Below are 27423 nucleotides of genomic sequence, written 5' to 3' on the forward strand. Positions count from 1 at the left end.
TGGCTAGTTACTGTAGGCAACCCTTTCCTGTAAATATTGAAAGTGTGTTCTGCGGGAGATGTGTCAGGGTAGCGATGTGTCAGAATCTCACATCTTGCAAAGATATGAAGAGCTGTTTTGCTGATTTACCCTGACAGCTGTGAAGATGTGTCTTACTGATCCTAGTGCATGTATATGAGAATTTGTGTAGTTTTGTTAATGCAAAGGGTGGGACACAGTACCTTAGCGGGAAGCGGACTTAGATGTGAGTGCAGTTAAACCAAGACTGGTGTATCTACTACTGTTTTGATGCCTTGTGTGAAATATTTGAAGAAAGAAGCAGCAACACAAGAGTTGCTCTTTTGAAGCAACTTGTAAAATGGATCCATACAGTGAGTGGCCCCTGCAGTTGTTTAGTTTGGAGTATAAGGAAGAAATTAGTTTAGTAAAACTTGGGTTACTCCTGAAGTAGAGTATTGGTGCATGAGTGTACCTAGTCTTGTGAGAGGCATTGCCTGCTTGCAGGGAATTTATTAGCCAATATGCAGATTAGATCAACTACCTGCAGATTGATGCTTGCTGTTTCTAATAACCTAACCACAAAACCTAGTCTCAGCAAGAGCTGCCCAGTAATATGTTATCCGCTTTAGTCACTGAACTCTTTCAAAAAGGGAAGGTGGGGCAGTAATATGGAGGGGAATGTTGGTGCCAGCTGGTTAGCTGTATCTTAATAGTGCAGAGGGGTGGGTAGCTGAACTAGAGGCAAACTGCAGCAGGTGCTGTAAACATTTGGCTTGGTATGTGGTTTTGGCTGTAAGAGGAAAATCTGATTATTTTGTATATGTGTATTTAACTACCAGAATTTGCTAAAAAACCTTTACTCAAGAATGTGATACATTTACAAGATATTTTATAGTAGCGCCCTAGAAAATTTTGTTCCTGGAACTCATTCTTAAAATTATCCCTTAAAATATCTTAAAGTTATCCCCCCCCCCGGTAACCATGGAAATACATGCACTGCAGAAACAAGAGGTGTTTGAATTTCCACAATTTTCACACAGTTTTCAATTTTCTTTGTGAAGTAATACCTGTTACATTTTACACAGGAAGGCAGTCTTTTACACTATAGGTCCTGTGGTAGTTGCAACATTTAAGATTACTTGCTGGATAAAGTTCAGCTACAACTACAGAGGGTGGTGCTGCATAGGTGAAGCTTAATTCCTAATTGCTCACAAAGCACATCACCGTATGATGAGTATTTTAGGTGTTAAGATTTCTTCGCATAACCTTTTCTGTATTAACTAATTTTATATGTAAGGAAGGTTAAGTACTGCATTTGAAAGTAATTGTATTAAACTTACAATTTTGAAATTTTAAGTTAATTCTATTAACTTACCTAATACAATAATTGAAAATTAATAACTTAAAATGGGAATTATTTCTCAGAAGCCTTTTCAACAGTCCAGTGCTGTGCTTTCATGGTCACGTTACACTAGCACAAACTGGCGCTCCTTCAGAGAAGGAACAGTCTCCTGCCCCACTTGTACGCCCATTCCACCCCACTTCTCCCTTCCCTCACCCCAGGAGAAGCGTTCATGTGATGAAAAGAACTGGGAGCTGCTTGTGGATTAAAATTAGCTTCCCTTGTCCTCCCCTGCCTTCTGTCGATTACTCTTTAATCTGGCCTAATTCCCTGACCTGGCTTGGCAGTCAGCCACGAGGGTGCTTTTGCTCTTTCAAGGAAGGTCATGATAGAGAGGCAATGACTGTGGAGGGACAGGACTGGGGTATTTTGTATTTAAACCAGCCCTTACTGAACACTGAATTGCAGCCAAACAAGCCAAACTGCAATTTCTTGGACTTTCAAGCCTCAAAGCATGTAGATTGTTGCAAGAGAGGAAGCAGATTTACGAATGTGTCGTCTGCGGTGGTCTGGAATAATTCCCTCCAATGAACAACACTTCAAGGGCAGGAAGAAGGTATGAGAGAAACTCCTTTTCTTAGGCCAAAGCTTAGTTTTAACATATCCCAGAACTAACTGGATGCCGCTTCTAAGTGGTCACTTTAGAGAGCTGGAACAAAAAAAAAATCAACTCTAATCAATCAGCAAAGGGTTGCAAATAACACTTTAATTTGAAAGGAGACCTTGGGCAAGAGAGAGAGGTCTCTGAAGGACCAAAAGACCCAAAGGGATGGAACAGCTCTTGCCCAGCAGGACTCTGCAGGAGACTTTAGGTCATGTCCTGTGCTCGGAGATTCAGATGAAGCTATTCTTCTTGTGTGCATTGAGGAAGTCTTGCATATAATCAATAATTTAGAAAGTGAGCAATAAGTCCCAGCTTGGTTCATGGGTTTTGGTAGTTTGTTTGGGGTCTTTTTGCAGAGAGGAAGAGAGGCTTTTGGAGTAAGTTGAAAATGTGTGTGTGTCTTGGGGGAGGAGTCACTTTTTAAAATGAAGTATATTAATTTATAAATTTTTATATGCATTGGGTCTAGATTCTTGTTTAGATTAAGAAAGCAGCGGTTTCATCTCATCTATATTTTTTTGGTGGAAAATGATTGAATTGGGGCATACATCCATGTACGACTCTGCTGAGCGGAGCTAGTACAAGACTTGATTGTGTTTGTGACTGAATAAATTTATTGATTTCCATTATATATTTGGGGTTCTTTTAAAAAAAGATTTGAGGGATTCCCATTTTAAGTGACTTAGTGTTAGTTGTGTTTTGGACCTGTGTCCCCAGAGGGGCCTCTGTTGTGTTGTACTTCTGGCTTTAGTAGGGTTCCCTGCCTCTGTTTGGACTAGTACTTTATGCTTTAAGAAAAAAAGAATAAGGGGAAAAGACTGAAAATCGGTTTTGGAAGTAAAATTGATTTTATTATCTTTAATAAAAATAGAAGAAGGAAGAAGAGAGTCAGTCTGACTGTGGCAGTTGTGTGCAGTAGAGTATCTACTGCTCAAAATTAGACAAAGATAGGTATTACCTCTGATAGCTGAAAACTGGCGCCTGTTTTGGTTTGTCTGAATCTGTCACATCCCTTATGCAGGCTGTTGCTGTCTAGCCAGCCAAGTGGAGAGGTGAAATTAAGTAAGACTTCAGCTTTGTGTAATTTACAGCTTAAAGCTATAACCTGTAGCACTGAAAATTAAGAAAGTAACAAAGAAAATCTGGGCTTTTTGTAGAGCTCCTAACTTGCAAATTTGCTTTTATAAGACTGACAGAATACTGTCTAGCTCAAGACTTCAAAATCATGGATGGGATTAAAATAATATTTTGCCTGCGTTCCAGATTTTGAGTTGTAATGGATGAGAACAATTTGTATTTTACAGTTGCTGCACATTGTAAATTAATTACTGAATGTGCTCCCCCCCAAAATCAGATTCTAGTGCTCTCTTGTAGTCTTTAGTCACTGCAGCTCTAATTGCTCTTAATTTGCTGTTTATCCTGTTCCTCTGCCTTTTTCTCTGTGGTTTTTCTATGCCCTTCTCTTGTCCACTTCTTACCAGTCCTTCCCAGTATTCCACAGAACTGTTTTCAGTGTGCTGTTAGATTAATTACTAGTACTTCCATTTTAGTAGCAAACTTGTATGCAGTTAATAATTCTCACATGATCCTTTATTTACTAAGAAGTTTTAGGTTTAGTGTTCCAGCAAATGAGCTCTTTCAGAACTGCTCTGTGTATTTTGGGGTGGTTTTTTAACTGAAGGTTCTTACCCATTGCAGCTGGGTAAGTTAGCTTGCTCTGCAACACCAGTATTTAACATAATTAATGTTTAAACAGAAATATAAGATCAAAACCTTGCCCTCTAAGTAAAAAGAAAAAAAGGGGATGAGATATTAAATTGATGTGGAGTTTATTAGTGTAGCCATTGTGACTTTGCATCCCTTGGAGCAGAAACAAGACAAAGTTCTCGGTGGTTGGTTTTTCGCAAGGGAACCAGTAAGTGTGTCCCAGCGCAATGTTAAGGCAGGACTGACTTGCCCTGTACGAGGCTCATATCACATTGGACTTTTTTTTCCCCCCACAGTTTTCATATTCTGAGAAAAAAATGTTTTGTTCTTGTTGACGGTCTGTTTCAATGATACCATTTCAGTTTGTTTTTAAGAGTTTCCCAGCTATTAAAATGCCAACTGGTGCTCACGCTACTTCCTTTGAGTGTATGAACACTCAGTTGTGTTTATTTTCAAAGACGTACCAGGGTAGAAAAATCTTGCTGTAAGACTTGTGATATTTTTCCTGCTAATTGAGAGACAAATTTAAAGATATTTAAGACAAGAGGTTAATGGTGTAAGAGTGGGACTTAGAACTTGAATCCTACGCCCCTCACTTGCTTCTGAAATGTGGTACTATAACCACAGGATTCACTGAGGCATCTATATCGTCTCAATAATGTTTAAGGCTATAAATATTGTTTTTATAAAAATGAAATATGCACATATATATTTACCAGGATCTCTTCATGCATATTTATTTTTCCATTAAATGAAATTTGGAGATTTAATTAAATAGCCCGTTTAATTCCAGACTTCAAGTGATTATATTACAGTTTTGGAACAGAAATTGAATTGTATTTTGATAAAGGGCATTTTAAATACCAAGCAGAGATTGGCATTTAGCACAGCAGATGGGGGTTTGTAGTGGTACCCAATGTTTAGTCTTAATCAGTCTAGTTCTTGCTTTCTTGCCATGAATCTTATCCAAATACTCTCCCCCCCCCCCCCAAAAAAAAAAAACACCGAAACAAAAAAAACACAAACCAAAAACCAAAACCCACACCAAAAAAACCCTGCCTTGCTGGTTCTTGTGGGAGATGTGCTTGAGAATAACAAATGCAGTGCACGTGGGAGGTGGGAGAAAGGCAAAGTAATTCACGGTAACTCTTCAGGACTGCTCCATCTGTGACCCCTTTCTCTCTGCTGTCATTGCACCCCTGCAATTGAGAGGTCCTAAACCTTTTCATTTTTTTCTGGAGCTTTCCTTTGATTCTCTCACTCTTAAACTGTGTTTTAGGCCAGAGGACACTCTATAGTATTTGCACCAGTTGTTAACAATTATTTTTTATAAGTTTCCTAACTTTTCAAACAAAAGTTAATCAATAAAACAAAAATATCGTACATTGTGTGAATATACTGTTAGATAACATCTGGTGTTTGGGGGGTTCAGGGGTTTCTTAGTTTTGCGTGTGGTAGGATTTTTTCGTTTGGGTGGTTTTGTGGTTCTTTGTTGGGGGGTATTTTCTTTTTCTTCTTTTTTCTTGTTTTCCTTTTCTTTTTTATCTTTTTTTTTTTTTTTTTCTTTTAATACCTCCTTGTATGCCAGTATTACCTTGATCTTGAGTTCCACTTCCTTTAAAAATCCTTTCCACTAGGCTTTCCTGCTTATCACTGTGTTGCCTTGGTTCTGGGCATGGATGTCCGCAGGCCCGCTCTCATGCCACCTGTGATATGCAAGGGGATAACGCACGTCTTGCCCAGCTGTGGGTGCACCTGTAGCGTTGCTTCTGCCCAGGGTCTGAACCAGGCAGAAGTTATAAAACTGCTTCAAATCTTCCATTGTAACTCTTTGGCCGTTACGCCATTTCTTACTACCCTTTTCTGAACCTCCCCAGATTTCCTACTGTATGCTTCAGGTGTTTGTGTTGCATAAAACTTGCTTCTCCTGCCGATTGCTCTCGCTGGTCCTGAAGAGCTAGGCTTGCACTGCGTGTTTGTGCTTACCTGATCTCTGACCGGTGCATCCTCTCCAGTTCCAGCTGGTCCCCTTCCTCACGCATCCAGTTTTTTGACCATTTCTGTGGCCCTCATTGTGCCAGTGCTGTTACTTCAGCTTTGCCCTCTCCTTCTAGCACCTTCCTTTCTTGAGCAACAGCTTCTCCTCCTTTAATTTCAGCTCCTTCGCTCCAACTTCTGCTCTATCAGTGAAACCAGTCTGAATAGGGTCTGTTTGCCGGTCTTTGCGTACGCTCCTTGCATCATCCTCACTTTGCTTGACCACATACGAGTGATCCGGGCTGTTCCGTGCTTATGGGAACCTCTGTGTCAACAACTCTTTCCTGGGGTTTTTTTTTGACACTCTTACAAAATTAAATCATACTGGTATGGCAACCATAGAGGATTCACGTATGCGTTCCAGTTTGCCTACAGCAACTTCAGCTGTGCTGTTTAGACTTCTCAAGGGGGTTTGTTGCCGTTGTTGGGTAATGGGACTGAAATTTTATTTTGGTGGTGGTGTGTTTTGTTATTTTTTTTGGAGCCAGCTTGCCATTTCCGTGCTCTCCACCACATGCCGTGCAATTCACACATGCTGTCTTTTGGAACAAAGTGCTAAGTAGTGGGAAGATCACCCGATTACAGGTTTTATTGTGATCCAGAATGCTGCAATGAAGATAGCTACACTTTTGTTAGCAACAGTTCCTTGGACGTGTGTCTTGGAGTAGATTAATTATTAAAGATGCCACCTTGATGTCCTGAAGTTTTGTAAGCTGTGCTTATTTCTGTGATGCATCATCTTTTTTTTTTCATGCTGAATTTAGCTGCTTTTGGGTTTTTTTTTCTTTTCTTTGCTCAAACATTCTGTGATTTAGCATGAGTCATTCTGTCTGTGTGGGAAAGATCTGGTTTATTACATGGTCCGTTCTCGAGTGGGGAGGGGAAAGGGTGGAATGTATTTGTGTCTTCTATGTGTTTGTTGTGGAAATGCATAAAACTATTTTTTTCTTCTCTTTCTTTCCTCTCTTCATCATCTCATCTGTGTGGGTGAATGTTCCTGCAAACCCTTGGGGAACCTATAGAGACTTTTGGTATGCTCATTCCTTCATTAGTGCCCAAAGTCACAGACGCTAGAAAAGGTTTAAAGACTAGAAAAGCAAACAAGAGTCACATCGTAACAATGTAAAGTGGCTGAAAATGTGCACTTGAGGAAAAATTCTAAGTCATCATCTAATCAACCTACTTATTTATATCATCACAATAATACCCATGGCCACCACTATCCAGTTGGCATAAATTTTGATTCTGCACTTGAAAAGTAGAAACGGAATGTGTTCTCCTGTAGCAAGACCTAATGGTTCGTGATTGAGATATTGTCCTGTTTCAAATTCTAAGTCCTAGTTTCAGAAGTGACTGAAGTGCATGCACTTGAGTTGCTGAAATTCTGTTTGAAATGACCTGCTGAATTGTGGTGTGGTGTAGGAGCTCAGGTGACCTCTGAAAATGAGAACCAGTCACAATTTGACCCACTTTCTCATTAGGAAGAAAATGTAATTCTAATAAAACACACCAAAAAACATGAAATAATTTTTAAAACGTAGTGATTTTAAGATAAGTGAGGGCTCTAAAGTGCTCTAAACGCTTCTATAACCTTGAGGCCTGCCAGAACTTCTGCCAGTTTTTCTGAAATTTCCATTATATGCTCCATCAGAGCCAGTGACGGTGGGACCCATAAACCTCCCTTGAGTATTTTGTGATAGTTGGGTCCCACAGCACACTTGAGGGGGGAGAAAAGGAATACAAAAAAATTTATGACCATGGCCTGGAGTCTTCTCCAGGGCTGCCATTGGTTTTTCTTATTGCTGCTGTAACTGTACCGGTAACAGAAGAATGATAAGAGAATTTTTGAAAAGTTCTCTGTGTAGACTCTACTATTCTCTGGAAAGTATGAAGAAGTTCAGATGAATCAGATGATTGTTTACTACCCGTTATAAACCTAATTTGATATGACCATCAGAAGGTAAAATACAGTTGATAAAATATACATTTCTAGATATTGACCGTAATAATCTTGGCACATTGCTGAGTATTTTTAGCAATGGCTCGTGGCGGAACATCGCCGTCCAGAAGATCCACTGTTATTAACGTTATATTGTGTGAACTGATTCAGAGAACACAGAAACAGCATGGTATTTTCTTCTTGATTCTGTTACTCTTGCAGAATCACAGCAATGTCTGAAACACCTCCCATTTATGACTGTGCCTTAAGTAATCTGCATTGGTCCGGCTGATAATTGACACTCAAAAAATAGAACAGCAAAAAGATGATTGGAACAAAATATGTTGGTGCACATTTTAAACAGTCATCCAGAATTTTGCTATTATACATTCCTTCAATTTCAATGGAAAAACATTATTACAAGTATATATTCTCTGACTGTGGGCACACCTACTGTGCAGTGTTATTGTAGCCCTGTGCTTTGTCTTTGCTTGCAGTAATGCTGTCCATTTGGTACTTGAGCTTGCAAACAGCCTTTAAATAAAGGTGATGGGGGGAAAAAGCAATAAGAATAACATTATGCTCAGTCAGTTGAAATAAAAAGTAACTTTTATTTAACAAAAATAGATAAACAGTCTATCGTGGAATGGCTATTTATAAATGTCAGATGTTTGTGGTTTTTTTCCCAGTCAAATTAAGAACATCTTACATCACCTTAAAGCCTGCTTGCGTATACAGTGTTGTGAGTTATTAGAGCTGATGTAGTTTATTTCGTGTAGAATGATGTAGTTACTCCAGAAAGCTTAGAGATCACCTGGAGATATTGTAGAAGTTCTAGAGGTGTTGGTGCTTGCTTTCATACCTGGTGAAAATAGCGTGTTATGAGTTGAAGAAAGAAGTTGATAACTTAGTTTACATATTTTGTTAACAAAGCATCTCTATCTCATCTGTGATGAATTACATTAATTAAAATGTACTTTTTTGTGTGTGTTTCCAGTGAAAGAGTTCCTAGCCAAAGCCAAAGAAGACTTTTTAAGAAAATGGGAAAGCCCCCCTCAGGTATCAGTCATTGAAGCATTCAGTAATTTTCTCTATTGCATTTTTTGGATAATGTTATCAGTATGTTGTCAGTCTGTAATGAGCAGTGCAGAAAAAAGAAATAAGTTTAATTTTTGTAGGAGTTTCCCTTTTTAATGTCAGTTTTGTCATCGAAGTTCATCAGCAGAGACTCTCGGGTCTTCTCCAAATTTGACCTGATGAAATGCTCATGCTGAACAACAGCTTTCCCTTACTGAGAACGATGTTTACCATCGACATGACAAGAGTCAATCTCTTGGCATGTTTTAGGTGGCTTTTTATATCACTAAGCGTTGGCACATCTGTAATCTACCCTGTTAATAATTTCCCCCATGGTATTAAGGGGAATTAAGGGTATCAAGTCTGCCGTGTGGGGCTTGGGGGCAGGTTAAGGAGCTTCTTAGAAAGAAATCTTTTACAAATTGAACTTGGGGGGGGTTAGGGTTTTGGGGAAGGGTCATTGTTGGCTTCCAAGCAGATTTGAAATGCTGTGGTATTTTGTGTCTGAGACAGCTTACTCAGTGATATGCCCTCCAGACAACTCTCATGTAGAACTGTCTCTGGAGCTTGGTGTTTTTTGCATGTTCTAATATTCTCGTTTGTGAAGCATGAGGGGGGTTATTTATCTGCATGTTAAATTCAAGATCTGTTTACTGCTAAATGTTTCTTGCTAAGCATGTATCATCTGTACAGACAAATTATAGAAATGCTGATACAATTCAGTTAAGTCTTCTGTTTTAATGCGTGCAATGTAAAATCTCATTAAAATTTGACAGGCATGAAATTATAACAACAGTATAGTTGGCTATAGTTGTCTTTGATAAAAGTAATATTACTCAATTTTCTTTCATAAATGAATTTGATTCATACAGTTAAAATTTGTCTTTGGGTATTAAATTGTAAATAATGTCATTATATCCTTGCACATGTAGAATACTGCTGGCCTAGATGACTTTGAGAGGCAAAAAACGCTTGGAACAGGATCATTTGGGAGAGTTATGATGGTGAAACATAAAACCACAGAACAGTATTATGCGATGAAGATACTGGACAAACAGAAGGTTGGTGTAATTAATAGGCTTTTTTGTGGTACAGAAGAGTTGGATGGAGACAAAGAACTAGTAACCGTGGCTAAACTTGCTGCATTTACTGTGCTTTTCCCTATCACGCTTGAATAATGGTGATACTTTAAACAGTTGACTGTCTTTATTAGCCAGCAGACTCAGTTGTTGGGATTGCGTAGAATTCTTACAATGGCCAATAACATCAATGGCAGGCTGAAGAGGCTCTAAGTAGTGTCCAAGGCATTAATAAAATGTTAGCAGCTAAATTCTTTGCTTAGCTTTTGTAAGGTGGCCTATATATTCTTTGGCAAAAGCAAAACATAGTGCTGTATTTAATAAATTAATAAATCGACTTTTGCAGGGTAGCTCAAAATTCTGGAAGACTCTTTGGCTCAGAAGTTCTCAAAATTTTTATTTGCGAGCCATAACCTAACAAATTGTTTGCAGGAATAATTTCCATTCTTGATCCCATGAGGTATTACTTTTTGGATGCATTGCTATGTAATAATCCTGTTGCATCTATAGAAACAGCATAGACCGAACAGTCGTCTCTCTCTCAGAACAGCTGTCCGACAATAGACATATTCTGTGTTGAAAACTTAAGTGCTGTAGCCTGAATCTGTATTTTTACTCCAGCCTGATTTTTTTAAACAGCTTATTAATCTCAGATGAAGTAAGCAGTGTCATTTGATAAAGTTTAACTTTTTAAATAGAATGCTAAGAACTATTTTTAAGAAATTAATCAATACAAGTAGTTTTTAATGGCTCTGACAAGTTTTTCAGAAGTACGTTATTTAGATTAGTAGAGTTTAAGGTCCTCAATATAAGAGCCCTTCTTTGTAAGGCACTGTACGTGACACTGCTGCTGTGTAAGAAAAATCATATTAAGAAAATATTAATCTGTCAAAGAGAACTTAATCAGCAAGTGACAAAATGAAAGTCAGCGTTGCCTCAGTGTGGACTCTTGCACTTAAACATTATTACATTCCTGAGTAATTTTATCTAATGGAACTGCAGCAGTGACGTTATCAAACTGTCTTCCTTGAGTTGCAGTTCCAGTATTCCTTACACATGATTTGTGGTCCTGGACCTGGAATAATGTGTCATTTAATTAAAGACTGCTTTATAATGGTCAGACAAGAAGAAACTAAAGTAAACTTACCTTTTAGTGTTAATTCTGGCATTATTTTTTAATTTGGAAAAGCTCATTTTTTTTGCAGCTTCAGCATTCTCCTGTAACAATGATTTCTAACTTTTATAATTAAAAAAAACCCAACAAAACAATTCAATTAAAAAGGCATTCCAACATAGTACAACGGAAAGACAGCCCAGACCATTTCCACCCATGTGGAAATTTACCTCGTTGTTACCTCAGTGTGGCTGGTGGCGTCCTGCGGGGAGCGTTGCTGTAACACGAGGTGCGATGAGCATCCCACGGAGAGCCCATCGTCAGATTTCAGATTTTCAGCTGTTTTTTCTTTGAACCCTTTTTCATGAATGGCTGAGTCCTTGTCACTAGAGCAATTTAGGAAATTATATCTTACTTCAGAAAGCTGCCATAAAAATAGTCTGAGGATTAAAAAAAAAAAAAGTAAAGTTAAACTCGTTGCTACCTCTCAGTCTAAAATAAATTGGAAAGCCATAGCTATAAAATCATCTGGTAAAAGGAAAAATTCACATTTTTAATGATTGTAGTGAAGTTGCAATAAAAGATTCACAGGATTAAAGATGTTTGCATCCAGGTATCAGTCTTCTATTAGCCAATTAGATTATTTTGTCTATAATCAGAAGTCTGAAATGTTCCTTTATGGAATATAAATTCTTTTTCAATTCAACTTAGCACATATAATTATATTTCTAACAGAATACACAAGTACATAATAGTGTTATATTAGTAATTTCTACTAATTGATCAAAAAGTAGGACATGGTTTAGGGAGAACACATCCCTTTTGCTTTGTATATTACAGAAAACGTAGAGATGTCTGAAATTAGAGAATGTGCGGGCTACCTATAATATTTCATTTACGTTTTACTTGAAACAAGAGGAAGCATATTGTGTGTCCCTTTGTTACCCAGTCTTATGCTTGGTTTATCAGGATATGAAAAAAAAATGTAATAAATGTTGATGTAGCCAGTAGTTTTGTGTGTAGGGTCGTTATTCCTTTATTTGTCTGCCTTGATTTAGGAAGGCTGAAACATAACATTGCTTGGCTAGTTTCATTATGTAATTGTGGTTTTTTTGAAAGAAAATATTGTTAATAAAAGCTCAGACACAAACAAGCTGTTGGAGGATCTGCCGTTACCAGATATCATGTCATCTACAGGAAGCTGTCAGTGGACGTGCCCTGAGCTTGAGCTTAAATGTGAGCAAAGACGTGTTATCTGAGGCTCCAGTTTGATATTATGAAGCGTTAAACAGCAGCTTCAGCCTGTGGTATTGCTGCCATCACGCTCCAGTATCTAAGCAGCGAAAGATGCAGGAAGGGCGGTAAAGTCTTGTCTGGCGTTGCAGCTGAACGCTTCACAATATCAGAGCGAAACCCCAGCTTGCTTGCTTTGATGGGCAAGATAATTCCAGTACCATAGCGTTATAGGGATGAAGGGGCCGCTTCCCACGAATGAGCTGATTTGAGTAAAGTTTTTTTTTAGTCCCTAAAGATCTGTGATTCAGAAGAGATTTAGTATTTTTAACTCACTATTTCTTCTGTATGATATTTATTTCAAAATACTAGTGGGTTTTTTCTATAGGTACTACCTTTTGCATCTAAAAGTTAAATTTAAACACAGTTTCAGTCAGGGTTGGAATATCATGCTTATCTGCTGTTTATAGCAGTTAGATTTTATTTCCAAACATGCAAAACAGACTTGTTTTGATGACTCTTGTACATTTTCTCCTTGTTTCCTATTGGGGGGGAGGTAACTTTACTTGGAAATCATGCCATTCACAAAATGAAATATAGATAAATTGTGCAATAGGGATTAAGTAAAATGGGAAGCATCAGTTGTGCAATGTTGGGGTTTAACACAAGGAAACCAATTGCTAATTGCTGAGGAAGAGCAATGGTCGCAAACCTGCCACTTGCTGCCTTGTCAGCAGCTTAACATTATAATGGTTTCCAAGAAGGTAGCATTTAATTTCTTTTAATACTTTTGCTAAGCAATTTGCTAAGCAGAAAAGCAAAAACCATTGAAAGGTCTGGCAGGAGTAACTTTTTATGAGAGTGGTAATTTTGAATTTCTATTCTACTTAGTCTTGCTAACATGTGAGCTATGTAAAATAAGTCCGTTTCCTCCTGTTCGCACATAACAAAATTCATAATTAAATGTGTCTGGCACAATTTCCTGCCTTTCTGAGCAAAGGGTCCAAAGATCAAATGGATTTTATTGAACTGTCATCTTCCTGCAGAAGTATCTCCATTACAAACACAAGCAATTCTTACGAAAATGTTTTCCTTGCTGATTTCTGCACTAAGCATGTAGTAAGAAACACTATTTCTAGAGTTATCTGCAAACCGTATTGCATGAGTGTTACTCTTTAAAATGTCATTAGACTTCTTAATCCTTTCTCAGCACTGTTTCTGTAATAGTAATCCAAAAGGGTTTTCATTATCTGTACAGTTACAAGCTTGCTTTCAACTAACCATGTTACACTGCAAAGTTTATCAACAGCTATAAAGTGTCATACTTAAACTGAAGATTGTTTTTTCTCTCCTAGGTCGTCAAACTGAAGCAAATAGAACACACACTGAATGAGAAGAGAATATTACAAGCGGTGAACTTTCCTTTCCTTGTAAAACTGGAGTATTCTTTTAAGGTAATCGTTATTCCGAAAGTAGTTCTTTGGGTTTCAGGGAAGCGTGTGCTCAAAATTCACATAGTAAAAACAACTTTTACAGTACTTCAAGTATTTTTGTTTTCAAAGATGCTTCACTTGGCACCGTTTTCAGGTCTTGAGCAGGAGTTCCTGCACTTGTGTGCACTCTTACACGCACCCCAATTCACCCAGTGATGTTTGAAAGGATATCTCCAAATAAATAAATGAAAATTAGATTACATTAAACTCTTAGAGATTTCCCTTGTTTTAGAGGGAAAATGGCTTTTGTCCTGCAGGGAGCTTTTAGGCATTGTTCTGTCTTTGAGAGAAGCCAAAGGATGTATTTCTGCACCAATATAAGGAACAGACAATTTTTTATTGTTCTGCAGATTTTTTGCTTGAGATTTATACCTGAGGCAGGTCTTAATGACAATCTTAACCATGAAGGAAAGGACTTTGAGGTTAGCTTCTACTTACAGACTGATGAGCACATACTGTCATGAAAAGAAATTAAATACTTTCCTAGTTTACAGAGTGATATGTGTCCTCTACATATTTCCTTCTTTTTTTCTTTTTTAATAGCATTTAAAATTAACAAACATGTTCTACCTTAGTCTTTACGGTTCTGAGGTTTGGGGCTGGGGCTGTAGGAGACAAGAATACCTTAGGCTGTCAATTCTGAACTTTTAAGAGTACAAGGTCTTGTCTTGCAATAGGCATCTTCTCCTCTCTTCCTTCAGACCACTTACACACCATCCTGTGTCAGGAACGCGCTAATTATCTTTATTCAAATTTACTTTAAAAACAGATTCCTTGAGATATACGATGCTCCTTTTGTGATGTGTGTTGGCACTTTTTCCAGAATTTCTACCTGTGTTGCTTCATATTTGTTAAGGTCATTGGATGGCTACGATTTTTCATTTTCATTCTTTAATAAAACATACTGCATGTAGGAATTATGGAGACTACAGCATGCCTAATGTGTATTTGTGCGTGTTTACTTGCTTCCTTAGGACAATTCTAATTTATACATGGTAATGGAGTATGTTCCTGGTGGTGAGATGTTTTCACATCTAAGAAGAATCGGAAGGTTCAGGTAAGAGTATTAATGACGTTATTCCTTTCAAAAGGCTTGTGTTGCTAATTGGGGAAGGGGGTTTTATAAAATTTGTTAGTATTGAAGAAAAAATCTGAAGGGGTAAGTGCATTTAATTTACCCTTCTTTCAGTGGACTTCAACTAGCCAGGCAATGAAAAACTTGTCATTTATTCTTATTTTTCAGGTAGTTAATGCAGGCATTTGTGATCTCTGTACAACAAAATCTTGGAATTCCTATGCATATTGAAATTAGTGATAGTTTCTAAAAGTAAAATTCAAGTCTAAGCTCTGTATTGTAGGATACGCTCGTCTCGATTTGCATGTGTATTTTAGCTGCAAGACCTAAATTAAATTTAGGGAATGAGTGTATAATTTATAAAATGTTTGCTGTTTTGCTTTTTTCATTTCTTGTTACACAGTAGAAGAACCAGTTAAAAGATGCTTAATTTCTCTATCCTCGGCAGTTACGTGGTTGTTTCAGTATTGTAGCATAGCATTGGGTTCTTAATATTCTTTTAATTCTTCACAGTGAACCACACGCACGGTTTTATGCAGCTCAGATAGTGCTAACATTTGAGTACCTCCATTCATTAGACCTCATCTACAGAGATCTAAAGCCTGAAAATCTCTTAATTGATCAGCAAGGATACATCCAGGTATGATATTCTTCATATTTTCAGGGAGTAGATTCTTGTCTTAGAGTGTAGGGTTAGGTAATTCTAGCAAATGTGTTTACAGTAAATGGTCTGAAGCTGGCGGGCACATTAGCATGTGTTCAGGGAGCGTTAAAATGCCCTACTGCTTAGTAATGGTTAAAACCATTGGATTGTGCTTCCTCTGACTAAAATTAAGTACGCACAATGGAGCTGCCTGCAGTTGAGCGAGTTGTCAAGATTTCCCTTGGGGCCTGTGGTGAGGAGTAGGCGATCACATGGCTCTGTTCATCTGACCTATTTTGCATGCCTGCCCTAGAACAAGGCTAAAGGCTTGGTTCTCTGCATTGTCTATACAAGTAGTTTAGGGTAACCAGCTTAGATGTCAACACCGACACTATAGTACTTAATTTCAGTCAGATGAATCCCACCCTTGGAGAGCCCTAACCTTCTCGGCACATCTGGAGTAAGAGCTGACTTCAGATCACATCAGAATTGCAGTGCTGCAAACGACAACTTTGGTTTTACAACAGCCTCTCACGGCACCTCCTCATTTTCATTTTAGCTCTTACGTTTTTGATTTAAATGGGAAATGGGAGGGTGGGATACAGCAACAAGCACTCTGCAAGGCTTTTCAGTCCTTAAGTTATAGAAGCTCTTCTTTCCTCATTGTGTCCCCTTTTGCCGTAGCAGAATCCAACAGGAAAATACATAATAAAAATGTTTGAGAGAAGTGGAAAGGTTTCATATCTTATGTTGTTTATAACTGTAAAATAATTTTGCCTGGAGAATAAAATAGCACTGTAGGGAGAAGAGAAATACAGTTCTATTAATGTGGTTGGGGAGCCCCGTTAATGTAAAGCCATATGGTCACCAGAACTGGCGACTCTCTATATGCAACAGTATGTTTTTGTGATGGTGGGCAAAACGCAAGTGATAACGGGTCCAGCAGTCACTCTCCCCATGTGAGGTTGGTTCGCTTCTGCTTCTGAGCAGAGAGGGGGTTTGTGTTCAGATGTTGATACTACAGCTCCAACAAAATTTGATTTAGAAACTTTGTTTTTCTTCTTTAATTTCAAAGCCATTACCATTTGTCCCATGTCTGCAGTGTATTCTTCTTACATAGACTGATGTGCATTCACAAACACAGAAATGATTCTTTGCTGACTGAAGCAGGTCTGTCTAGTCAGCACGTCACCCTCTCCATTCACTTCCAGCTGTGATTGCTGCTGTTTCTACCAAAAATGAAGCAAAAGCTGCCTTGATAGTTTGGAGTTTGGCTTGTTTAATTGTGACACTAGTGTATCAGAAACATCAGCACGGGTTATGGCATAATTAGCAATGATTATCATTGTGGCACAGTACATTCAAAATTATACCAAGACGGAGGAAACAAAAGAAATGGATCCCCAAACAGGCATAGACTTGATAGCTTGAAACTGATCCCAGAATTTCAGATATAACTCCCTGGCTTCTGCATGTATTCCACAATATGGTCCGGGAAAAATCACAGAGAGAACGGTATCACATACAGAGTTCTGAAAACCTCCTGCAGAAAACCTGACAAGTGGAATGAAGAATTCTAATGGCCAAGAACTTGCCATTTGTGAATGCAGTTACTGCTACATTCCCCTCCCCCCCCAAGTCCTCAAATAAACAAGCTTGACTCTGGTGATGCTTTCAAAGCCATTCACAATCGGAAGTTACTGGAAAACCTCATTTATGCTGCCTTATTCCCACACTAATTTTACATATAACCTTTATACACTTACACGACAAAATTCTAAATTTACAAGACTGGCGGACATCTTGGACCCTTTCGTGATTCATTTATTTGTTAACTAAAGGAAAAGATAAATATCTTGTTCATATTCCCGTACTTAAAACTTTCAGCAGTATAAACAGTCTGATGTGAAAAGTATAGGAAAAATGATGAATGTAATTGCAGTACGTGTGGAAGACTAGTGAGACATAGTTCCCGCTAATTTTTTAAATTATAAATAGAAGCTTGTGTCGGGGGAATATGTGTATTTTGTGTTATTTATTAATTTTATCACGAGAAACCTTCTATCTCTCTGAATTAGAAGTATTGGAAGGACTGGCTACTAAAGGTACTTCTGAATCTATGATACTATGTGATCAGAGAAACAAATTTTTCTTCTGTATAAAATAGCTTTCCAAAATATTTGAAAGTACGTAAAAGTAAATTTCTTTGTAGAAATGCACTTGCAGTCAATTTATTTCTTCCGATGACAGGTCACGGACTTTGGCTTTGCAAAAAGAGTAAAAGGAAGAACTTGGACGTTATGTGGGACTCCAGAATACCTGGCACCTGAAATAATTCTCAGCAAGGTACTTTGTCTTGTTGTTCAGCCATGCATTTGATGCACTTAAAACTTATCACCCAATTATTACACTCTGAGGGATAAACAATTGCTGATACTTTAAAAAAATTAAACCTTTACTAGTCAACTCTCTGTGAATCACACAAAATGCAATCGTTGCGTTGTAAATATTTTTTTAGTGTACTGAAACTTACTCCAAAGCAGGGATTTTTACCTAACTGTACAGAGCTTTCTACATACGCTTGCCATGCGTCTTGTGAGCGGGAAAGGGGATTTAAAGAATCTGTAATTAGGTTTTTTTAACTAGCATCCTTACCCTGTTCTGATATCTGAGTGATTACATTCTGAAGTGTTAACAGCCTAGAACAGGAGCTCCAGAGGTGAGGAGAACCACACATCGGATGAATCAGTAGTCATTAAATAACTAGTTGCAGTGTGTTTCAGGTTTAAGGCACTTCACATGAAATCAAATGTGACAAAACACTGGCTTTACACATGCAGTCTGAGCTTACTGTTGATCAGTTTGTGTCTAGTACTTGCACTAAGTGTTTGAACGTAGACGAAATATTATTTGTCATATAGCTGTTCAACTGTAACCCTTAAGTTTTGTAAAGGAAAAATATCCTTATAGTTTATGGAACTACGTATGATATAAACAACCACAACGCATAATGTTAAAATATGCATTTAATATGTGGTTTAGTTAAATACCCTTTGTGGGTCTTTAAAATTAAACTGAAAATACTTCTATTTGGGGAGAAAATGTACATTATTTGCAGCTTTTTTTGCCCCTATGCAGCTAAAGCAGCAGAAGAAATTGCAGTGTGACTACTACAAGTTCTCCATAGTAGATTTTTCAGGAAAGACTCTGTCTCAGCCCTGAGCTTTGTAAAAGATCTTAGAGGGCACATACAAAATTGATGGGGTTGGTGGCGTTTTCTGTCTTTCTTTAATATTAAATAGGATTTACTAATGATTTTATGTTCTGGCTTTAAAGATCAGATCATAAATGACACTGTAACAGCTAAATAACTGAACTTCTAAGCTCTCATAACTAGTTTACTAAATACGAAAGTGATTGTTCTGAAATGCGGATAATCAGGTAAAAAGGTGATGGTATACAGTATAGGAAGTGTTATATTTAATGAAATCTCCCTAAGCTTTGAAAGAAGTTTCAATCATTGTGCAACAAGTTTATTTTGATTTTTACCTAACTAAATAAAATGTGCCCATTTCTGTCACTCGGGGAGTCTTGTCACATCAGCGTAAATACATCACTGAAACTTAGCCCAGGAACGTGTGCAAAATGTTTAACTTTCATCATTGTTTCTCTGCCGTTACTGTATTACATTTTAGGCACATGGCTGTTGGAATCTGTGAGCTTCAGTGTGGTTTGAACTAGGTTGTAAGTTCTGTATTAAACAAGCAATAATGCGTTTGCTTTCTTTGCATTCCATAGATGTATGTCTTGAAAACCTTAAACTATGTTAGAAATGTACTAACAGTGGTATTTCCCGTTTTATCCAGGGTTACAACAAGGCAGTGGATTGGTGGGCATTAGGAGTGTTAATCTATGAAATGGCAGCTGGGTATCCCCCGTTCTTTGCAGATCAGCCCATTCAAATTTATGAGAAGATTGTGTCTGGCAAGGTGAGTGAAGGCTCTGTGTATTTTAGCATATGCAGTCGTTTGTCTTTGCAGAACCTGTTTTTCATGTGGAGTAGATGCAGTATTTACTGGCTACTAGGCAGGGAGCAGTTTGGAAAGAATGTGGGAAAAGTTTGTAATAGATACTTCTGTCATGGTTTAGCCCCAGCCAGCAACTCCGCCCCACACAGCCACTCACTCACTCCCCCACAGTGGGATAGGGGGGGAGAATCAGATAAGTAAAAGTGAGAAAACTTGTGGGTTTAAGATAAAGACAGTTTAATAAGTAAAGCAAAAGCCCCGCACGCAAGCAAAGCAAAACAAGGCATTCATTCACTCCCTCCCATGGGCCGGCAGGTGTTCAGCCACCCCCAGGAAAGCAGGGCTCCGTCACGTGTAACGGTGACTTGGGAAGACAAATGCCATCACTCCAAATGTCCCCCCCTTCCTTCTTCTCCCCCCAGCTCTATATGCTGAGCATGATGTCATACGGTGTGGGATATCCCTTGGGTCAGTCGGGGTCAGCTGTCCCAGCCGTGCCCCCTCCCAACCCCTTGTGCACCCCCAGCCACTCGCTGGTGGGGTGGGGTGAGCAGCAGAAAGGCCTTGGCTCTGTGTCAGCCCTGCTCAGCAATAACAGAAACACCCGAGTTGTCAACAGTTTTCAGCACAAATCCAAAAAATAGCCCCATACTAGCTACTGTGAAGAAAATTAACTCTGTCCCAACAAAAAACAGTGTAACTTCTTGAGTACAGACATTGTTAGATTTTTAGAACTTGGACTTTTAATATTACTCTGTTCCTTGCCTTCAGATTTAAAATGCAAGTTATTAGATTTACCAACACTGTGGTATTATATCCTTTTATGCTTGGATAAAAATGATCCAACTATTAACTTCTATTTAGCTGTATGCTTAATTTGTGTAGCTGTCCTCTTTTCTACCATAGAATCATAGGATGCCCTGAGCTGGAAGGGACCCACAAGGATCATCGAGTCCAACTCCCGTCCCTGCACAGGACAGCCCCAAATTCACACCGTGTCTCTGAGGGCCATGTCCAAGTGCTTCCTGAATATCGCCAGGCTGGTGCCGTGATGCCTCCCTGGGGAGCCTGTTCCAGGGCTCCACCACCCTCTGGGGGAAGAACCTTTCCCTAATACCCAACCTAAACCCCCCCGGCACATCCCCCTGCCATTCCCTCGGGTCCTGGCGTTGGTCACCAGAGAGAAGAGATCAGTGCCTGCCCCTCCTCCTCCCCTTGGGAGGGAGCTGCAGAGCGCCATGAGGGCTGCCCTCAGCCTCCTCTGCTCCAGGCTGAACAAACCAAGTGACTTTAGCTGCTCCTCATACCTTTTCCCCTCTAAACCCTTCACCAACTTCATGACCCTCCTCTGGACACTCTCCAGTACCTTTATACCCTTAATGTCCTGCGGCGCCCCAAACTGCACCCAGCACTCGGGGTGAGGCTGCCCCAGCACGGAGCAGAGCAGGACAATCTCCTCCCTCGCCTGGCTGCGATGCAGGCCTCGATGCCCCCCAGGGCACGGTTGGCCCCCTGGGCTGCCAGGGCACGCTGGTGGCTCGTGGTCAACTTGCCGTCCACCAGAACCCCCAGGTCCCTCTGCAGAGCTGCTCCCCAGCCTCCCGTTCCCCAGGCTGTCTGTGCGTCCAGGGTTGCCGCGCCCCAGGTGCAAAATCCGGCACCTGCCCTTGTTAAACTTTACGTGGTTAGTGATTGCCCAGCGCTCTGCTTTGTCTAGATCTCTCTGCAGGGCTTCTCTATTTCTGCAGCTTTTGAGAAGCTATAAAGAATTTCCATTTTTCATAGTAGGTTTCTTTGCTCCTGCAGTCCTGTAGTTCAAGACATGTCTAATGTTCAGTTCAGGTATATAAATTTTTAAAAAGTGTTTCCAACTTCTCCCTTTTATTTTTCATTAATATCTCTTAGTGTGGCAGATAGCACAAAAATGTGATCATTCTGTTGTTTCTCCTGCTAGCCAGTGTTGTCTCTTCATGTTTCTTTGTGCTGACTTGATTAGTTATGGTGGTTCTTTTCCTTGTCCCTACATAAATACATGCTGTGACACACCTTACGTACTTCTGTAATTCTCATCAAGGGAAGTGCCTCAGCAGGCCCTGTGGTACGCTGCAGTGAGACTGGCTGCTGTCTAGGGCCTTACTTAAATCAGGAAGGTGCTTGCTCTTTGAAAGGCTGTAATACTATGACCCTTCAGCTGCCTCCTTGAATATATGGAAATTCACTTAAGAAGATATATTTTTAAAGAAATATTTATCTTCTAAACTAAAAAAGCTTGGGCATTTTTTGAAGTTGTACCTAATTTGCTTGAAACTTGTACTGTTGATCATCTACCTTTTTTACTGAGTCCATGGATGGATGGTTGCAGAAGCAGGACCAGACTTGAACTCTGGAAACTCTGACATTCAGTTCTCAACCAGCAGTACATTTCCTTTATAACCTTATGTCTTCCATTTAATCTACCTCGTGCACTTAGTTCTCTACTTAAAAAGTGGAGTTAATATTTCCTTACTTCTCAGGAGTCTAGGTACGACATTCATTAAAACCTGTGAATTTCTTATGTACTACGGTAGAGCCATATTGACAGGTAAACTGAAGCAGTGTCCTTGATTATCAGAACTCTTGATTTCACAACGTGTTTTTATGTTAAATAATTCCATGTTCTGCATTTACATCATAACTGATCAGATGAATATAGGGAGTGTCAAATGCTGAGACTATGGGCATGACAAATACAACTTTCTGGTGTTCTTTTCCCCTTTCTTCTCTCTTCCATCTCAGATGGTGTCAGTAGATCTTTTGCTAGTAAAACCCTATGCAATTACATCCCATAAATCATCTTCAAATATTTCTTAGCCAGGTTTGAATTAATTGTATTGGCAAGTCACTCATGTATTATCTTCAATTAGTGCTGTGTTATTTATGTAAGACTTTTGATGTTGGTGTATTTAGTTATCAGAAACAGATGATAGTACAGCATAAAGTTCCAGATTCAATTTTCACATATGATTGCTGAATGTTCAGTTATTTCAGAGCATATCTATACATTTATATGCTGCATGAAGTGATCGTGACCCTGTACTCGGCACTGGTGAGGCCGCACCTTGAATATTGTCTTCAGTTTTGGGCCCCTCAGTACAAGAAGGACATCGAGGTGCTGGAGCATGTCCAGAGAAGGGCAGCGAAGCTGGTGAAGGGTCTGGAGAGCAGGTCTTATGAGGCAAGATTGAGGGAGCTGGGGGTGTTTAGCCTGGAGAAGAGGAGGCTGAGGGGAGACCTCATCACTCTCTACAGCTACCTGAAAGGAGGTTGTAGTGAGGTGGGGGTTGGTCTCTTCTCCCAAGCCACTAGTGATAGGACGAGGAGAAACGGCTTCAAGCTGCGTCAGGGGAGGTTTAGGTTGGATATTAGGAGAAATGTCTTTACTGAAAGAGGGGTCAGGCACTGGAACAGGCTGCCCAGAGAGGGGGTTGAGTCACCATCCCTGGAGGTATTTAAAAGACGTGTAGACGTGGCACTTGAGGGCATGGTTTAGGAGGCCTGGGGGTGTTGGGTTGACAGTTGGACTTGATGATCCTAGAGGTCTTTTCCAAACTTAATGATTGTATGATTCTGTATCTCCTCTGTGCGTGTGTGTGTATATATATATATATAAAAAAAAATTAAAATATAAAAATTTGTTCCTAGAAAATAGTTGAGAATGCTAATGTGTCAGTGAGACAGCAAGTTAAATTTAGCTTTTTAAAATCATTATTTATTACATTAATATTTTTCCTCAACTCAGATCTAGAAACATTGAACCTAAAAATGGTAGAGGCACATGGTAGTGCTGTTGATAAGGCTGTGTGAAACAGAAATAGATATGCAACAGTAATCATAACTCTTCTCATACATTCCTACTTGATTTGTTTTTAAAGCAAGAACAGAAAATGGCCCCAGTCTTTCCTTTTGTGTCAATATTGTTTTACTTCACAGGGAGAAGAATTAAATTGGTATATTGTTTTTAATGTTGTGGATGTATATTTTTTAGGTAAGGTTCCCGTCACACTTCAGTTCAGACCTAAAGGATCTTCTAAGAAATTTACTCCAGGTAGATTTGACCAAACGATATGGAAATCTGAAGAATGGTGTAAATGACATAAAGAATCACAAGTGGTTTGCAACTACAGATTGGATTGCCATTTATCAGAGAAAGGTAAGACCCTTCCCGATCCAAACTATTACAGGTCCTTAAGGGGTTGAAGTAAAATTTCTCGTTATCTTGCTTATTTTTGCTTTCCTAAATATGTCACTTTTAATTAAACAAGAAAAAGTCAAAGTACTTTAATCCTTTACATTCCGAAGAGTTTATATTGATTAATTATGTTTATTTCTTGTTGGTATTTTATCCTGGACCTCTGTCTACATCCACGTTCTCTTAACACGTGTTGTGCTTTAATCTATTTCTGGAATATCTCAGAATGAGCCATCTCCTGCCTCTCTCGCTTTTTATTTAACCCCTGCTATAGTGGCATCTATAAATACTCCTCCACAGCAGAGCGAAATCTGTTTTCCTTTCTAGCTAGTTCTTCCCAGTCAGACCGTGGTTCAGTGTGGAGGAGCTCTAGCCAAAGCTAGAGCTTTCTTTTTTCTGCTGAAGAAGTATGCTCCCTCCTTCTTGCTCTTGCTTTATCTGTGATTGGGACAGGACCAGATGTAGAGTCTCTGCTCAGTCCTCAGTGTCTACTGAGGAGTTTCTGCCTTCTGACACTATGCTTTAACTGCAGTTCCATAAGCTGCAGTAATGGAGAAAGCCCTGCTGTTCTGTGGCATTTTTTAGAATTGTTTTCTAGCCCTACCTGACCTGAACATGACTTGCAATGTGGTTTTGGAAAGTCCATGCCCAGTTTGCACTATGAACTTCAGACTTGCATAAGAATGTAAGCAATAGAGAGAACAGAATATTTTCATAGCATGAGCAGCCATTAACACATTAGTTTGAGAGCAGCAGATCAGTGGCTGCCAGGATGAATGAAGCAGAGCTGGGAAAGGAAACTGGAGAAAGGCATGAGGATGATGACAATTCAGTCTAGGTCTGTCTTCCTGCTTCCTCCAAAGCTCCCTCTCCCCTGCAAGGCAGAGTCAAATATCTGTAGATTAGTGAGTTACTAAAAACAGATTAATAAGAAATTATTGATTCTCCTAAGTGCTATCTCAGAATTCTTGGTTTTTCTATAGACAACAGTAAAGGACTAAAATAACTTCATTGGTGGTATCCCAGAAGACTGAGGTGGAGAAATAATTTTGTCTCTAGATATTGGTAAAAGGTTAGAGTCAAGCGAGAACACTTCAAGGAATTGATTTACATTGTTGAAATGCTAACAGTCTTGATTACAGCAGCAAGTTCATGCCTCTATAACAGCAGCATTTTATAGGCCAAATGTAAATACTAACAACAGTTTCTAAAAAGGAACTGGTTGTTTGGCTACACAAACTGACAGTGCAGTTGTTGTGGTATTCGCTAACGTATTAATTACTAGAAGACAGGGTACAATTAACATATCTTGTATTCTTTCTATTAAGTATAGATGCTTTAAGAAAAGATTCCCCATTGCAGATTTGTAATTATCTGTTCTTTGCTTTCTTAATGCCTGTTTACAAGGCACTTTTATATGCACTGAGTTTCATTCCCCAGTATGCCATTCAGGGACACCCAAGCCCCATAATACTAAATCAGATGTTTTAATAGCGTGCTAAATATTCTTAGCATTGCTAGTGCACTGCTGTAGAGAATTACTTTCACAGACACAAGAAATATTTTAAAACATAGTAGTACAGTCAGAATAGCTATTACTAGTTTTAAAGGATTGTGAAAATTGATGCTAAATAAGTTTGAAGCTTCTAAGAGTAAGGAATAAATACTGTAATACTAAGGGTCTGAAACAACAGCATGGCTTGCAATGTCATTTAAGCAGTCACGGAAATACAGCAATAAACTTTGGGCTTATACCAGCTTTTCACAGTGGGTGTTACCACAGAATGTATTTTCCTGATTAAACATAGTGTTCCTTGGCAGCTAATGTAATGTGAATAATCTGGTATGCTACAGTCATAAGTGAACCAGTCAATACTTGATATTTCAGGTAAGATCAAATCATCTTTTCTTTGTGTGTTTGTGTAGCTGTTTATTAAAATGCTGCCTGACAATATGGTTACACTTAGGGCCAAACAGGTATTTCTGCTATAAATCAGTGTTATCTCCCACAATCTCTTTTTAGTGATTTCCTTAGTGAAGATAATATGAAAAAGTCTGAGGCATCTCATTTGAATGTGTTCTAAAATTCCAGCAGTAAATAAGATATTTCTTGTGCTCTGAGCTTTGTTGTAAGGAATTAATTGAAAATCAATTTGAGAAGACAAAGACAGAATTCAGGTAATGGTAAATATGTGGCTTTGTAGGCTAAGTATGTACACAGACTGCATATTCTCTCAGGATAAATCACCTAAACGTGTGTATTGTTTTAGGAGCAAAAGGATACACGTGTGACAGTTGTAGCGCAGCCTGTAAGTGCAGAAGGTTGCTGTTATTTCTCGGGGAGGCCTAGTGTTATCACCCAAAGTCAGCAGAGTTTAATTTGTATTAGTCTGTGCTCTACTTCTTTAATTTACTCATTTACACACGCGCACCCCCCGCCATCAGTAACTTTCCCTGGGCACTGAGCAGTTCTGTGGCTGCGCAGTGTGATCTGATCCCCTGCCTCCGCTGGAGCTGTGCCTGCCCCGCTTATCTGCTGCCTCTGGCACACATGCTCCTTGGGATGTCCCAGGCACAGATACTTCTCTGATGACTTTGCATTTCCAGGTTTAAATTTGCATCACATCAATAATTTTGCTATAATTTTGCTTACCATAAAGGTGGATAAATCGGGCACCTGCCGAAAAAGAGGAATGCAGTATTGATAGTCATGCCTCCCACTCCAGTTTGTCCTAGACCTGTTTCAGTAGAATCTCTCTCCTTCTCCCTGGTCTTCCATTCGCTCTGGTCCCTTTCTTCACATCCATTCTTCATCATTGCCTCCCATCAACCCCAAACCCTGCTTATTCCTTCTTTCAGCACGCAGTTGATTCTAAAATATAGATTATTTCAAAAAGTAATTAGGCGTAATTTTGAATTTTATGAGGTGTGATAGACTAGAAGGATAAAAATTTGAATTAATATTAGCTAAGTAAAGGTGGAATTTAGTAGTCTGTTCCCTAAAATAGCATTTCAGTGTCTGCAAGTTGGGAACAACTCCTTCTTTATTTTTTCTGTTCCCACCCCGACTGTGTAGGGACAGCATAAGCTGTAAGCCAGTAAAAATGCAGGTATGTCCCTGTGCAGACCTGTATCTTCATTTAAGGTCATCTTTACTTTAACTTCCAAGATGAGTAGTGGCTGAAGTGCACTAATTGGGACAGAAAGATTGAGACCGTTAAGTTGTAGCCAGACCCAAGGATTTTATTTTTAAGGTCAGCCTCAAAAAGCTGCAGGTTCCCTCAACTGTAAGCAGCAGCAGTTAGAGGGTCCTGGAAAATGGCTGGTTCCAGTGCCTGAGCGAGCATGGCTTACTACCATACAAGCGTCATGAGATGCGCTAGATCTCAAGGCTGTGTGGATTTGAGAGGATATGCAGGCAGTCTTTACCAGAAGGGGTTTTCCATCATTAACTGGAGCTGCACTGGCTTTCTGTACAGTCTTTTAGTGACCCCTCCAACTCATTGCTTGTCTCTCAGTTCTGGCCTAGTTTTGAGAAAGCTTTTGCTTCTCACAGTTAGGTCCTAGAAGGAACTTTGTAGGAGATGCAGGACAAACTGTTTTAAGCTTGCATTAGGTTAGTTTTTATTTGGAAGTAGAGGATTGTTGGTAAGTAGGAGGAGAGGGGTTCCAAACAGCCCTGAGACTTTTGAGTAGCGTTGATGGCAATCAACCTACTTCTCCGCTTCCACCATGACCGCATGACTGTTACGTGCAGCCCTCGC

General features: G+C 39.2%; 1 protein-coding gene across 5 annotated transcripts in view; it reads left to right on the forward strand.

The window, feature by feature from the left end:
• Window positions 1–27423, forward strand: part of PRKACB (protein kinase cAMP-activated catalytic subunit beta) — a 74610-nt gene that overhangs the window by 44543 nt on the left and 2644 nt on the right. For all 5 annotated transcript variants that reach the window (XM_064455410.1, XM_064455409.1, XM_064455412.1 and 2 more), the window contains 8 exons: window positions 8687–8748; window positions 9699–9827; window positions 13548–13646; window positions 14660–14742; window positions 15274–15400; window positions 17654–17749; window positions 19270–19392; window positions 23456–23620. In XM_064455410.1, the coding sequence (XP_064311480.1) occupies window positions 8687–8748; window positions 9699–9827; window positions 13548–13646; window positions 14660–14742; window positions 15274–15400; window positions 17654–17749; window positions 19270–19392; window positions 23456–23620 (884 nt within the window). The remainder of the gene's footprint in view (window positions 1–8686; window positions 8749–9698; window positions 9828–13547; window positions 13647–14659; window positions 14743–15273; window positions 15401–17653; window positions 17750–19269; window positions 19393–23455; window positions 23621–27423) is intronic.

Source organism: Phalacrocorax carbo, chromosome 6 (genome assembly GCF_963921805.1).
Source record: "Phalacrocorax carbo chromosome 6, bPhaCar2.1, whole genome shotgun sequence".
NCBI lineage: Eukaryota > Metazoa > Chordata > Aves > Suliformes > Phalacrocoracidae > Phalacrocorax > Phalacrocorax carbo.